At 39.8% G+C, this 14,508-nt stretch overlaps 1 protein-coding gene across 12 annotated transcripts in view; it reads right to left on the bottom strand.

The window, feature by feature from the left end:
• The window catches only part of CHD9 (chromodomain helicase DNA binding protein 9), a 222,708-nt gene that overhangs the window by 28,497 nt on the left and 179,703 nt on the right, over positions 1-14,508 (bottom strand). For all 12 annotated transcript variants that reach the window (XM_059381331.1, XM_059381335.1, XM_059381334.1 and 9 more), the window contains 7 exons: positions 13,566-13,725; positions 13,037-13,126; positions 7,653-7,756; positions 7,040-7,157; positions 6,186-6,243; positions 3,083-3,125; positions 1,676-1,895 (listed from right to left, as the gene is read on the bottom strand). In XM_059381331.1, coding sequence (XP_059237314.1) covers positions 1,676-1,895; positions 3,083-3,125; positions 6,186-6,243; positions 7,040-7,157; positions 7,653-7,756; positions 13,037-13,126; positions 13,566-13,725 — 793 coding nt within the window. The remainder of the gene's footprint in view (positions 1-1,675; positions 1,896-3,082; positions 3,126-6,185; positions 6,244-7,039; positions 7,158-7,652; positions 7,757-13,036; positions 13,127-13,565; positions 13,726-14,508) is intronic.

Below are 14,508 nucleotides of genomic sequence, written 5' to 3'. Positions count from 1 at the left end.
ATTATTAGAAGAGATAGGAGAGATGTTGAGCTCTGAAGGAGAGGTTAGGTTTGGAGTAAGGAGTAGGAAAAAAGAGTGTCCCAGGTGATAGGAACAACATCAGCTAGGTATTGAGTCAAGAATACATAGGACATTATGGCCGAGGGAACAGTACTGTATAGAATTAGAAATGCATGGTGACGCTGAAACTGAAGAGACTCTTGAACCGAAGCTTAAAAACAAACTTCATACCTGTAGTAAATAAGGAACCTGGACTATCACGACAAAGCTAGATTTTAGGAAGATTAATCCAGAACCCACCAGCCAAGGGAAAATGCATGTGGGAGGTTAAAGATGGCCATGAATTCCCTGCCACTCTTCCCACGCAATCTATTTCCCTCTCCCTTTAATCTTGGTTGGCCCTGTGTCTTTTTTTGACCCACAGAATGTGGCACAAGTAACACTTTGTAACCCTGAGGCTAGGCCTTAAGAAATCCCAGTGTCTTCTGCCTTTGCCACTGGGACTGCTCCCTTATTCAAACTCCCAGTGCCAACTGCCAGCCATGTGGGTGAGGCCACTTTCTCCGTCTGGCCCTCTCAGCACTCCCACCAACACCATGGGGAGCAGAAGAACCACCTGGTCAACCCACAGAATCGTGAGAAATAAAAAACTGATGTTTAAGTCACCATATTTTGGGGTGGCGGCTATTATGCAATTATAGATAACTGAAATAGTGTATTTGTTGAGGTGGTAGTATTTGAAGAAGATTATGCCTAGGACATTTAAAAATCTTAAGTTTCAGACTAACTAAATTCTGGTTACAATGAATGTGTTGCAAATAATACAAAAGAAAAATGATGTATTTTCCAGAGAATATCCAAGGACCCAGGCTTAACACATGGAGGCCAGGTTATTACAGAACGTTGTAATTTTTTTCAACATTCTCTATCCTTTTTGAGAAGTTAAAGCTTTTGGGAGGAAGAAGTGTGCCTGTCTTCTTAACAAGTTCTCTTGCAAAAAGGTCTACATTTGTTCCCCTTTGATATCTGTAGTTCCAAGGCTTCAGCCTCTGTATAAAGCATAAATGGACTTGTCTTTCATACATTCTTCTATTTCATAAATGTCATAATGTAAAAATAAGGTAGAATGAACTTTATTTCATGTAATTTAAATGTATGCTTTATTAATAATTTAATTCTTGAGTTTGCTTTGCAACTTCATTAAAAAAAAAAAAGATTTTATTTATTTATTTATTTGACAGATACAGAGAGAGCACAAGTAGACAGAGCAGCAAGTAGAGGGAGAGGGAGAAGCAGGCTTTCTGCATAGCTGGGAGCCTGATGTGGGGCTTGATCCCAGGACCCTGAGATCATGACCTGAGCCGAAGGCAGCCGCTTAACTGACTGAGCCACCCAGGCGCCCTGCAACTTCATTTTTTTAATAACTCCCTGTTCGTAAGCATGACAAAATAATGACTGAATATGAATCATGGCCAGGAGCTATAAAATGCAATAATCTTTGACCATATTTGTTGTGCACATGTGTGTGCATGCATAAAACACTTCGCTTTGGCCAACTTCTCTCCCTATATGTGTTTTTCACAAAATGAGATAATCATACTCTAACAGCCTTCTGAATGAGTAACTATATTTATAAAATTATACTAATATTAAAAATTTAGTGCTATTGTCTTACCTCTGCTGTCTTTCTATCTTGGCTGCCATTTTAGGATTGAGAGTGGCTTCTTCGTAAAGAGGCTGCATTACACTGGCAGGCACTGAGAAAGTAGGCTGTATCTGCTGGATTTGTCTGTTTTTATTAGTACGCTGATATGCAGTGATGAGACGCCTCAAACGAGTAGTTAAAGCTGACTGAGTCGGCCAATAAATTTTATCACCTTCCATCAGCTGACCATCTATATTTAAAAAAACTCATGTCAGTAATAATTCAAAAAAACCCAGCTGAAAACCAAAAACAACCCCGCCCCCGAAGACTAAATAGATACTGAAATGAAACTCATAAAAACAGCAAAATTCCCTTACTCAAAATCTTTTTTTTTCCACCTGAGTAAGTCGGGAAAAACCCACACAAGCCAAACCTCTCATTATAAAAAAAGTTTTCTTTTAACTACAGCTCTAAAAACATTGCAACAAACTTAAAGAACAGCTCAAAGTAAGTCAGAGGGCACTAAAGAACCATATAGTATCTACTGAACATCCCTTGCACAGGAAACACAACTCCTGCATTTCCAGGTCTAATACATTTTACTGGCTGGCAAATATTCAAATGCCTTACATTTAGACGAATTAAAAGTCAAATGAAATCCCTGAGAAGTTGAAAACTGTAAACTCTTAATTAAAGCTGCTTTCTATATTAAATTTATCTCCATTTATGTGAGAATCAAAACAATTTTAAAGGTCATTAGTGAGGAACATATATTATAAAAAATTCCCTATGACAATGCTATCAGTTTTAAGCTTTTATTCACCTAATAAAGTAGAGGATCTAGCTCTCTATTTCTAGGGTATAATCTTATAATTACATATACCATAATTAAGCGGTAATCATTCATGCTAAGCAAGTACTACTCCTTCCTTCCTAGTCAAACTATGAAAGGATGAGGCCCTATTCCACTTGGGTGTTAGCCGGGAGTGGGTGAGTGTACTCTGTTGACAGCCTGTTTCTAGCTTGATAATCAGAAGGAAGTAGAAGCAAGATCCTGTACAGAAAGGCTGTGCAAAAGAGCGGTATAAGAAAAGTTGGTTCCTAATATGGTTCCTAATATGGCACTAATAAGCTGTTGAATGGATTACTGAATCAACATGTTAATGATGAAATCTGATACATAAGTTTAATAATCACACCATAAAATCATCAAAGCTTTGATTCTGTAAAAGCTCAGTGAGTCATGGCATAAAGATCTGCAACTAAAAGTACTGCTAAATTCCCAGTCAACTAGTGTGTCCCATAAAGATTACGATGGTCTTCAATAAAAATTTCATACACATCTAAAACATCATAGAAGCGTAACAGTTTATTGATTTAATGGTATCCTGAGAATGCGAGTTTCCACTAAGTAAAAAAGAGAGAAATGCAATTTACCTCCATCTGCTATAACAAGATCTCCTGGTGAAGACACGTCATCCTTTTAAAAGAAAACAGAAATTTGTCATAGGGTGATTGGGTCACAATACATTAAAGAAGCAAAGGGAATCAAGCTTCTTAATAGTAACAGAAAACTTTTTGCAACAGAATTTTTAATGATGTATTTAGTAAAAAAAAAAAATTAATATATTGTTCTCAATCTCCACTCTTTTACACTTCTCTATTGCCTTGTACACTTCAGTCCACTTATTTTCCACTAAAACTTTCCCCTTCCATGATCATGCTTAGGCCAGGTGCTTTTCCTCCATCCTTCCTCTAATTGCAAATACACCCTAGGTTTTATTGATAACAGGTTTTTTTGTTTTTGTTTTTGTTCTATATACCAACTCTCATAGCTTATTCATTCTTATATTTGATTATCAGACAACCTGCAAATCTTTTCTCTTTCAGCCTTGAACAGTTTGTTTGTACTATACATCTTGTTTTTATCTGTCAAGAGAGCATCTCCAATCAGGTATTCCAACATTACTGTAAACACAGTCACTACTTGGAATAGTAGTTTTATTCCAATGACTACTATTTTCTGTCGTTTTAGAAAAGCCTGAAGTTAGAATTCTCATCATTCCTTTGTAAGTGGGTCTTTTTTTTTCTGGTTGCTTTTAACATCTGCTCTTTGTTTGGAATTCTGTAATTTCACCAGGATGTTTTTTGGAGTGGATTTAATTTTGTTAACCCTGTCAAGATTCACTTTATTTCTTGAATCTCAAGATTCGTGTCTTTAAGCCTGAAAACGTCTCAGCCGTTACCTCTCAGAGCAGGTCTTCTCCCTTAATCTCTCTGGTTGCTCCCTCTGGGCTACCTATTAGACATGTGCCAGGAATTATTATGCCATCCTCTTTGTCTCCAAAGAGTTTTTCATATTGATTTACTGCCTCCCATACCTTTTACTGCCTCTAAGAAAATGGATCTGGGCTCTTTAAATATTTTTTGCCAGCCAGTATGATGTTAAGCTTTCTCAGTTGTGGCAGCCAGAGAGGCACGGCAGGAAGAAAAGGGTTTTACTTCTCTGGTTTGGGTGAACTCCTCCCTGGTTTAGCTCCCACAGCAGAGAAGCCTCCCCAGTGCCCACCTCTGCAGTTTCAGCAGCTTCTTTACATGCCTGCTGGCCAGCAGCTTTCCCTAGCAGCCTTGGCCTCAGTGGAGTTCCTTCCGTGAGACATTTCCCCAGGAAAAGCTCCCTTAGCAACCCTGGAGGGTGGATTTCCAGCAAGTTGTGCCGGCAGGGCATCCCAGTAACTGTTCTGCCATCCAACGAGGTGTAGCCATGCCCTCTCAAAACCAAACCAAACCAAACCAAAACAGCATCTCAGCCCTGCCAGGGATAGGGCTCTTCCTTGGCTGCTCTGACAGCCCTAAGTGCAGTGGCTAGTCCTCACTTCAGTCCCCCTACTAGAGTCAAAAATTCTTTACATTGAACTTTCCCTATTTAATGGACTAGGTGGTTTCTCTCTCCTAACTGGGCTAAACTGAGCCGTCATGCTACCTTATAGATCCTTTCCTCAAATCTGTTTTCTAAATCATTTCTTCTCTCAAAATCTGTGTCTAATCTGCTTCCCCAGCTCAATGTTTAACCTATTTGTTGAGTTTTAATTTTCAATGACTGTATTTTCCATTTCTAATGTTACACAAAATCGTTTTTTCATATATCCCTCAACTTTTAAAGTCATATATCTTTCTTTCTTTTGTTCTTGTATCTTTAATGTCTTTAACCATTTAAAAATTTACTTATTTTCTACTTTAATAGCTCGCCATCAGAGGTTCTTAGAGGTCCAATCTTGTTTTTTGTTTGCTAACATTCACTCATGGTAGATTTTTCCCTCATATTTAAATTTTTGGATTTTGACCTCATTTCATGGATGGCTTTTACCTTTAGGACTCAAGTATGGTCTACGCTGATGCTGTTTCTTCCACAATTCTTTTTCTTTTTGTTTCTTTCTTTTTTTTTTTTTTTTAAAGATTTTATTTATTTGTCAGAGAGAGAGAGGGAGAGAGAGCGCGAGCACAGGCAGACAAGAGTGGCAGCAGAGGCAGAGGGAGAAGCAGGCTCCCTGCCGAGCAAGGAGCCTGATGTGGGACTCGATTCCAGGACGCTGGGATCATGACCTGAGCCGAAGGCAGCTGCTTAACTAACTGAGCCACCCAGGCGTCCCTTCTTTTTGTTTCTACTAGATACCTCAGGGTTATTACTAGCCTGGGACCTTTTCTATAATTATATTTTTGGTTCGAGAGTTCCTGGTCCACGCAAATGATGTAAAAGAATCAAACTGTAAGCTCAAGAGAAAGCACGCCTATAGCTATGATATCTCAGAGGAAACATTTTTTTCCCTAGCCAGTGCAGATGAAGTTCCTTGCTGTTGCCCTAGGCTGTTTGTCAGAGAGTACCGCTCTCTGAGGGTTCTCACTGTACGCAGGATCTCCATCCTCACTGCCACACACTGGCCCGAGCCCTCTCTAGTGAAGCCCTTTGGCCACCAAGACCAGCACACCCTACCTGATAGCCACGGCACCGTCGAGTCCTTTCCTATGCCTTCGTATTATAGAACCCCTCGTCCCTTTTCACATCCTTGCCTCACGCCACAGAGTATTTTCACCCAACTCTGCCTCTTCCTTTTGACATTCTATAAGCAGAACACTCAGAACTATGCTTTAGCAGCTCAGAATTTCTCTAGGCTCTACCCTCTCTTTTTAACCCTTTATGTAGGTCTAGTTTTCATCTGTTTCTGGGTACTTTCAGTGCCTACTTCTCCCTCGGCTTCCGGGTTCTGTCCCCGACACTGTGTACCTAGCTCCTAGTGGTGCAGCATGGGGCCAAGCTCCATTTCATCCACATGTCCACCTGGCCTCCCGTGTGTCTAGCAGGGAGATCAGGCATACTCTGAAGGACTGTTTGTGATGACCGTCAGCCTAAGTGGATCACTGATTTAGCTAACCTTCTGAAGGACAGAATTATGTATAAGGAAAAACATATGAAGGAAAAGCACACAAAAGAAACCATGGAATCACCAGAAATGAGGACTTTAAAGCTGGATCCAAAGCATACCTCTATATCATCTTTAAAGAGAGCTGGGGCAGGTTTGTATTCTGGATCTTCCACATCCCTGTAGAAATACCAACAGATGCTACGATTATTGTGCTGGACTTAAAATTTCTCCTGAAAGGACAAATGTGGAGTCTTGTTGGAAGGACTTTTTAGCATGTTTTCAGGCTGAAATTTTTCTTCGTTAACCTAAGGACCCCGAGTCACAGCATGAAGACGTTATATGGCAAGTCAGAAGAAACCTGCTTCTAACTGACTCTTACTACCAAGCTCGCTTTTAAATGTGGTAATATTAACTTCAACCCAGTCCCCTCCTTTTCCCTTTTGGTGAGAAAACAAAGATAATAAAGACCTTATAACATTTACAATAAACAAACATCCCATTTCTCTTCATTTGTAATATTCTTTGTCTTCTTCCCTCTAATGCCCTTAGAACTTAATGGCTTTCATGGCCACGACTGTTAAGAATAGAAAAATGAAGGACTCACCACAAGGATGGGTATGAGGCAGGTGGAGTCTTTTTCTTGATCACACCATTGGATAAACACTAACTTATTAGAGTTTCATTAAGTCTTAGATTGTAAATTCCAATTCCCTTACTACTACTTTTTCTTTCTTTTTAGATTTTGTTTATTCACTTGACAGAGAAAGACATGGCGAGAGAGGGAACACAAGCAGGGGGAGTGGGAGAGGAAGAAGCAGGACCCCAGGATCATGACCTGAGCCGAAGGCGGACACCGAATGACTGAGCCACCCAGGTGCCCCACTACTACATTACTTAAAGATACACATAAGCAACAGAACATACTGCTGCTGACAGAGATACACAGAGAAATCAAGTCCCCGAAGTCACATACCCATCCATATAATCATTTGCCCTCTGTTCCGCAGCGACTGCTTTCTCATCAGGTTTTCCCACTCTTTCCAAGAAGCATAATGCTGGGTCTGCTCGGATGGTGTTATATTTTTCATAACCTGGAGGGATCACCAATTATGAAAGTAAAAAGGATAAGAAAAAAGATAGTTGAATATAAGAATTACTCATATTTACAGTAGGTGATGCTCCTGGACAAAAGGGACCGTATATTAAAACAGTACAGGGTAAGGCAGGTGTTCTAGAAATTATCACCAAAATATTATGTGGTCTGGCATAGGTATATTTCAAAGTTTAGACTGAATTTATAGTTAAAATGAAAAAGAGGAAAACTGATCATACATAATACACTTACATAAGAACTCTTCCTGAGGGGAAGTTAGTGAGACTTCTGTCCAGGAGGGGCAGGTCATGTAGGCCACCCCCTTCTGTGAAAAAGTATGGGGACTGACAGACAAAATTTGGTTGTTTGTGCTTTACATGGTATGTATAATAACATCAGTGCTACTGGAATGATGCTATATGTGGAAATCGTGAAACTGAGAGAATTACATTATACACAGAAGACAACTCTACCTACCTTCCTTCTCACTTACCATGTTTAAAGACTCCAATAAGAAGTGACTTATCAGCATCAAAATCCCACCATTCAGCAGGAACTTCTGAGTGGTCTGGTTCTGGGACCCAAACATCAATGTCACTTAAAAAAAAAAAAATCACAATACATGGCACTATGAATTATTACAAACAAGTCAAAGAGGAGGCAAACTTTACCTAACCTGTAAAAAGCATTATGGCTTTTAAGAAAAAGACATTATGATTTTATTTCATTGATTTTTTTCCTTATTTTCCACAATTACCATCAGTTAAAATTACAAAGTTGTACAAGATCAACACAGTTACTAAAAAAATGAATTAATATCCTTAACCTCAACAAAAGACATTTTTCAACAGGTTTACTTTAACTCTTAAGGAATCACACTCTTTCCACTGATTTCCTTTATACATAAAAGAAGTATTTTATGGGAGAGTACAGTCTTATGTCAGCAAACAGCTTGACAAAAATCAGCTGGTTCAAATATTTCATTTTGTATATGAGGAGACTGGGGCCCTAGATGGGGAAACTAATTGCTTTAGGCTGCAAAACAAGTCCTATGTTTTCTAGACTGCTACTAGTAAGAAAATTCCACTGACAAATTAAGCATTGCTTACAAGCGGAGGAAAATGGCAAGTTTTGGATTCATAATTTGACTAAAACACTCAAAGTGCTATTTTTATGCTGTATATAAATATCATGCCTAAAAATGACAATATGATAAAGCACTAGAATGAACTATAATAAATCCATAATACTTTGGTAATTTGGCTGTTTTCATGAGTATTAAACAACCACTAAAGTGCACTTACAATTCTGCAAACATAACTTCCTTTGCTTATCATTTGAAATTATTATTTTCCCAGGAAGCTTTTATAATAACACATACATCACCACTAAAAATGAAAATATGCCATGCAGAGGACTGAAATGTTTACTTTTGTACATAGTGATTCACGTTATTGTCTCCCTTAGCCTACCTAGTATATATAGCTAACATCTGACAATAATTAATTAGCAAATGGGTATCATTTTTACACACACACACACACACACACACACACCCCATTCTTATATTTTATTCAACAAAGAAGGCAGAGGGGTACCTAGGTGGGTCAGTCAGTTAAGCATCTGACTCTTGATTTTGGCTCTGGTTATGATCTCAGGGCTGTGGGATCAAGTCCCACACGGGGCTCTGTGCTCAATGGGGAGTCTATTTTTTCTCCTTTTCCCTCTGCCCCTTGCCCCCTCAAATAAATAAATACATCTTCTTAAAAATTTTTTTATCTATTTGAGAGAGACAGAAAGAACAAGCAGGGGGAGGGGCAGAAGGAGAGAGATAAAGGAGGGGCTAGTTCCCAGGACCCTGAGATCATGACCCGAGCAGATGGCAGATGCTTAACTGATCCACCTAGTTGCTCCAGTAACTAAATCTTAAAAAAAAAAAAAAAAAAAAAAAAAAAAGCCAGGTAGAGATTGGTTGGGATAAATTATCTTGGGAAATCAAATTTTCTTTTTTTTTGGGAAATCAAATTTTCTAGTTGGGAATTTAGCTATATGATATATGTGAATTATCAATTTTCAAAGAATGAAGATAGAACATAAAAAAATTAAGTAGAATTTCATCTCCTAGTCTTAGCACCAAAATTTCATGTTAATAAACAGGCCTATCGTTCTGAAAAAATGGGAAGTTTCCTACTTAAAATTAAGTTGTGTAGCAAAAATTCATTTGTAAGTTCACAAATTATATTTGGGAACTCAAAATAAATTTTCATATAGAAATAAATTGATAAGTGGTCAATATGTTCCTGAGCACGCCCACAAGAACCCGATATTTAGCTACTAATACAGCAGAAATAAAAGAGAGTGGCAATGAAAACAGAAGACTTACAAGTCCTGTAAGTAAATAAAACACGAAGTACAGATAGGAAATTACTTTTTGTTTTTCATAAGTGTTTAACAGCAGAAAAAAGTTTTTAGTCCAAGGAATACGGAGAAAAGGATGGAGACATTTTTCTAGGTTCTTAAAGAAAATCTCTGCACTTAAATGAACATCTACCTTTAATTTTTCTTAAAAAACAAAAGGGTTATCATTACAGTATTTTCTAGCTTACTGTAGGAAAATAGAGAAAGAGTGATTTTCCTGGGATACAACAAAAGCTTAAAAGGTGATAATGAAAAATACAGTTAAAGAAAGTATTTATTTTTGATTGATTCCCTGACCAGAACTAAAGAAAGCATAAAAACCCAAAGATGAAGGCAAGAGGAAACAAAATGGGTCACGTAGTTGCCCTCACCGACCATCAGGTGGCACTCTAAGCCCAACACACTGGAACGATCGTCAGCGGTGGAAAGATTTCCAGCTCATAAAGAACATATACCCACCCAGGGTTCCAGTGTAAGTGCCAAGTGCATGCAAGTGTTGGTTAACTGCTAGGGAAAGGAACACAAGGTGCATGTGCTCCTGTGGTTGATTTCTGTTTTTAAAGATTCAGTTCATGTTTTGTCTCTTGCAAAAAGCCGCCTTTAACTTCCCCAGACTAGATCATTGATGCAAAATATATTTGAACAGCACTCATTATGTGCCAATAATAGAAATAATTGGGCAGACACTCCCTGCTCCTGTGAAGAGGTACCTGCAATACAGCATGGTGAGTGCTGTGACAGTCGACCTTGGATATGTGCCTGACCCGGCCTTAAGAGGCCAGGAAAGGCTGAGCTGACGCCAGATAAGCATTGGCGGGGGGATGGGGGGGACTATGGAGGCAAGGGGGGAAAGAAAATATTCCAGCAAGGCTGCAAACGCCTGGGGTATAGTACAGAAATAAACTGACACCGCAGAAAAGACGACAGCATCCAAAAAAAGGAGGTGACAAGAAGAGGGCACCTATGAGAAGACATTTAAGAGACAGGTTGAAGAGGAACTGCAAAGCAGCAAGCAGAAAGCTAGAAAGAACCTCTCTCTACAGGTGAATGCTATTACAGAAGCATTTTTAAGAAGAGGGAAGTGGTCAAGAAGGGTAAAGTAGGACAGGGGCACCTGGGTGGCTCAGTAGGTTGTGCGTCTGACTGTTGGTTTCGGCTTGGGTTGTGGGATCTAGCCCCATGTCAGGCTCCATGCTCAGCGGGGAGTGTGCTTGAGTGTGCTCTCTGCCCTTCACCACCACTCTCAAATAAATAAATAAATCTTAAATAAAAAGAAAAGGGGGAGTAAGAAAAACACTATAATATATCCATGGGTTCAGCTGTAAGAATATTGGTGACTCAGACGTTAAGCCTCTGCCTTCGGTTCAGGTCATGGTCTCAGGGTCCTGGGATTGAGCCCCGCATCAGGCTCTCTGCTCAGCAGGGAGTCTGCATCCCCCTTCTCTTTGCCTACTTGTGATCTCCCTCTCTCTGTCAAATAAATAAATAAAATCTTAAAAAAAGAAAAAAGAATATTGGTGAGGAACTTCTTGGAGTAGGTGGTGAAGTGAGGGGCAGAGGCTAAAGTGTGGTGGGGAGCACGTCGTAAATGGGAGAGGAGAAAAAGCAGACACAGATACAGAAGTCTGGCTGTGAAATCAAGGAGAGTAATCGTGTGGCAGTGTGAGGAGATACTGGATCCAAAAGTGGGGTGTGTGTGTGTGTGTGTGTGTGTGTGTGTGTGTCTATGCTGAGGGAGATGTCAACATGTGAAAATCCAAACGAGAAGCCAGAGTGGGGGAGATTAACAAAAGGGGAAAATGTAGGGTTAATTCACAGAATGTAGTTTCTAGGAAATCACAAGTGGATAGGATCCCATCAGGCCAAGGGAAAAAAGGAGTCATTTAGTCAACAAATATTTACTGGGTGTTACAGTCCCAGATTCTAGGAGCTGTGAAAACAAAGATCAGTAAGATGAAAGATAGCGTATTTAACCTTCAAGAGGCTTCAACTATAATGGGAGGAGAAAAGACACACAAATAAATATAACTTTAATAGGCACCATGAATGAGATGAAATAAGGTCAAGCAGTAGTGAGTGACTAGGGGTGGAGGCCAGGGAGGGCCTCTGGGAGGGGGTAAAACGTGAACTGAGGCCTGACCAGAGACAGATCTGTAGAAGACGAGTGTGAGAGCATACCAGGAGGCAGAGCCCAGAATGAGCCTGACACACCGGGGAGACAGAAACACCAGCATGGCTGCAGCATCGTGGAAGAGGGACCGAATGAAGGAGGTGGTCACAGGTTATGTAGGGCCACAGGGAGCACCGATTTTATTCTAAGAGAAATGAGAAGAATCTGGAAGGAGAGGAGTGCCATGACCTGATTTTCGCTTCAGAAAGATCACTCTGGCTGCTGTGTGAAGGTCAGCCTGTAGAGAGGAGGCAGAGAGACCCAATTAGGAGGCCGCTGCAAAAGTCTAAACGGGGCATAGTGGTGGCTGGCACCAGAGGTTTAGCAGAGGATGTGGTGAAAAGTGCTCAGATTTGGGCGTACACTGTACTTTGCAGAGCTCACAAGTCCTCTTGGGGGATTTAAGGGGAGGGGAGGCATCAAGAATGGCATCCAAGCATCTGGGTGGTCCGTTGAGCAGGATGAAGAAGGCCTGTGTGTGGGAAGGTGGGAGGAAAAGGGCTGGGGGTGGATCTGGCGAGCCAGGGAAACTCTGGGATGGCAATCTGACCAGCAAGTGGGAATATCAGGAGGCAGCTCTCAGATTAGAGCGCTAGGATGAACACCTAAGTTTGAGAGTCGTCTGTTTCTTGACCAGATTTGGTCTGATGAGACTGCAGGAGTTTACTGAAGGAGAGTATAGCCGAGAAGGAGAGCTGAGGGCAGAGCTCCTGGACAATCCAATGTGAGAACCAGGAGAATGAAGAGGAAAGACCAGCGAAGAAAAAGGACACCTTGTGGGTAAAGCTGCATGGATGCCTACAGAAGACAGTGTTTCAAAAAAGAAAAAAAGTTTAAAAAAAAAAAAGGACACAGCATTGCAAGAAGGGAGACATAGAGTAAGGAGCTTAGAGACCAGGGCGTCGGACAGATCGTATGTGGACATAAAAGTCAGTTGCCATAAAACCTCTTCCCACTGGATTAAGAAGGCAGAGAAAAAATGAGCACAGAAAGGTTAAGTTACAGATTTGGCGGCAGGAAGCTTACTCCTACTGCTGCTGCTGCTGCTGCTGCTGTTTTTGTTGTTGTTGTTATTATTATTATTATTGTTATAGCTTTTAGTGACAGAGCCTAAGACTGAGACTAATGGAGGAAAGGCTGTAAATTGGCAAAGGTGAATTCTCTACATTTGGTGGAATTTTCTTCTTGGGAACTTCACTGAATAAAAAGCCACTTAATGTACAATTTTCTGGTCCTATAATTTTTGCCTCATCATGTTACTGAAAATGCCAGCAGGTTATTTAATTTACCTTGCATCGACTCCATCAAATACTTTCTGACACTCGTTTCCAATGACTTCTTGCTTTAGATAATACAGCATTCTTACACGAAGCAAAACCCTAAAAGTGAGGGAAAAGAAATCAAAAGACACAAAGATATTAATCATTAAAGAAAATTCATCCATGAGGTTAAAATTGGAAAAGAATTTTTATACAGAATTTTTATAATTAAATAATAATTATTTCTGATTAAATAAATCTCATTACTACCATATATAGTAAAATAGGTTTCTCCAAAATCTTCACAATCATCATAATTTAATATCCAAGTAAGATATAATGAGATCATTTGGAGGCCAGTTTTATTTCTCTCTCTGTTGATGAAAACAGTGACACAAGAGGTACCATGATTTGCTGAAGGATACCCTGTAAGATTAAGATTAGGATTGGTCCTAGACCACACTGTCTCTGTACTCAAAATCAGCATGCTTTAAGATTTTTAATAAATTCAGAAATATAAACTTTTAATGAGTTGTGTTAAAAACACCCTACTACCTACTTATTACAGTGGTGTTTTATATGTTTTTTGTATCCTTCGTCTTGAAGTAGCTGCTCAGGATTGTATTTTCGAAGCCATTCTGCTTTCTGTATATCAAATGAGCTTGTCTGAGTCTTCACTTTCTTCCCTTTTCGACCCCTGGGTACAGGGGCTGACAGGCCTGTTAAAATGAGAAGACACATGAAATCAGGGATAACTTGTATAAAGGTTTGTAATTTGAAACACAAATTTTTTTTCAACACAAGAAATTTCTGGAGACTTTCCAGAGGTCTGTGCAGGCTCTACAGAGATCTTAACATATTAAGTAACAATGCTGACCCAATCGCAAGGTTAAGTCAATGTGATAACAGTAGACACATATTAACAGTTTCCCCCTGCAAGAACCCAACAATTCTGTATCTGAAATTAATCATTCTAACTTACTTTTTGTTCCAAAACACATCATTTTTTTTCCAGATGTAAAAACCAAAAAGCTCAGCCTGTCCCTCTGCTTTACTTTTAGCTTCCCTAGTTATAAAATAGTAAGTTTTGGCCTCCTGATTTTCAAAACCGGATTAGGTTTAATCATTGTGGGTTTTTGTTTAAGAGAGCTAATTCATTTTATTTCTTTGAACCCTTTGTGAAATATTTCTTTGTGTGTGTGTGTGTGTGTGTAAGATTTTAAGCAATCTCTATACCCAACGTGGGCTTGAACTTAGAACCCCAAGATCAAGAGTCACATGTTCGGGCGCCTGGGTGGCTCAGTGGGTTAAGCCACTGCCTTTGGCTCAGGTCATGATCTCAGGGTCCTGGGATCGAGTCCCGCATTGGGCTCTCTGCTCAGCAGGGAGCCTGCTTCCCTCTCTCTCTGCCTACTTGTGATCTCTGTCTGTCAAATAAATAAATAAAAATCTTGGAAAAAAAAAAAAGAAAGAAAGAAAGAAAATCTGTATACTCACCATGC

The sequence above is a fragment of the Mustela nigripes genome, chromosome 17 (genome assembly GCF_022355385.1).
Source record: "Mustela nigripes isolate SB6536 chromosome 17, MUSNIG.SB6536, whole genome shotgun sequence".
In the NCBI taxonomy this organism is placed as follows: Eukaryota; Metazoa; Chordata; class Mammalia; order Carnivora; family Mustelidae; genus Mustela; species Mustela nigripes.
This window is presented reverse-complemented; position numbering and strand designations above follow the sequence as displayed.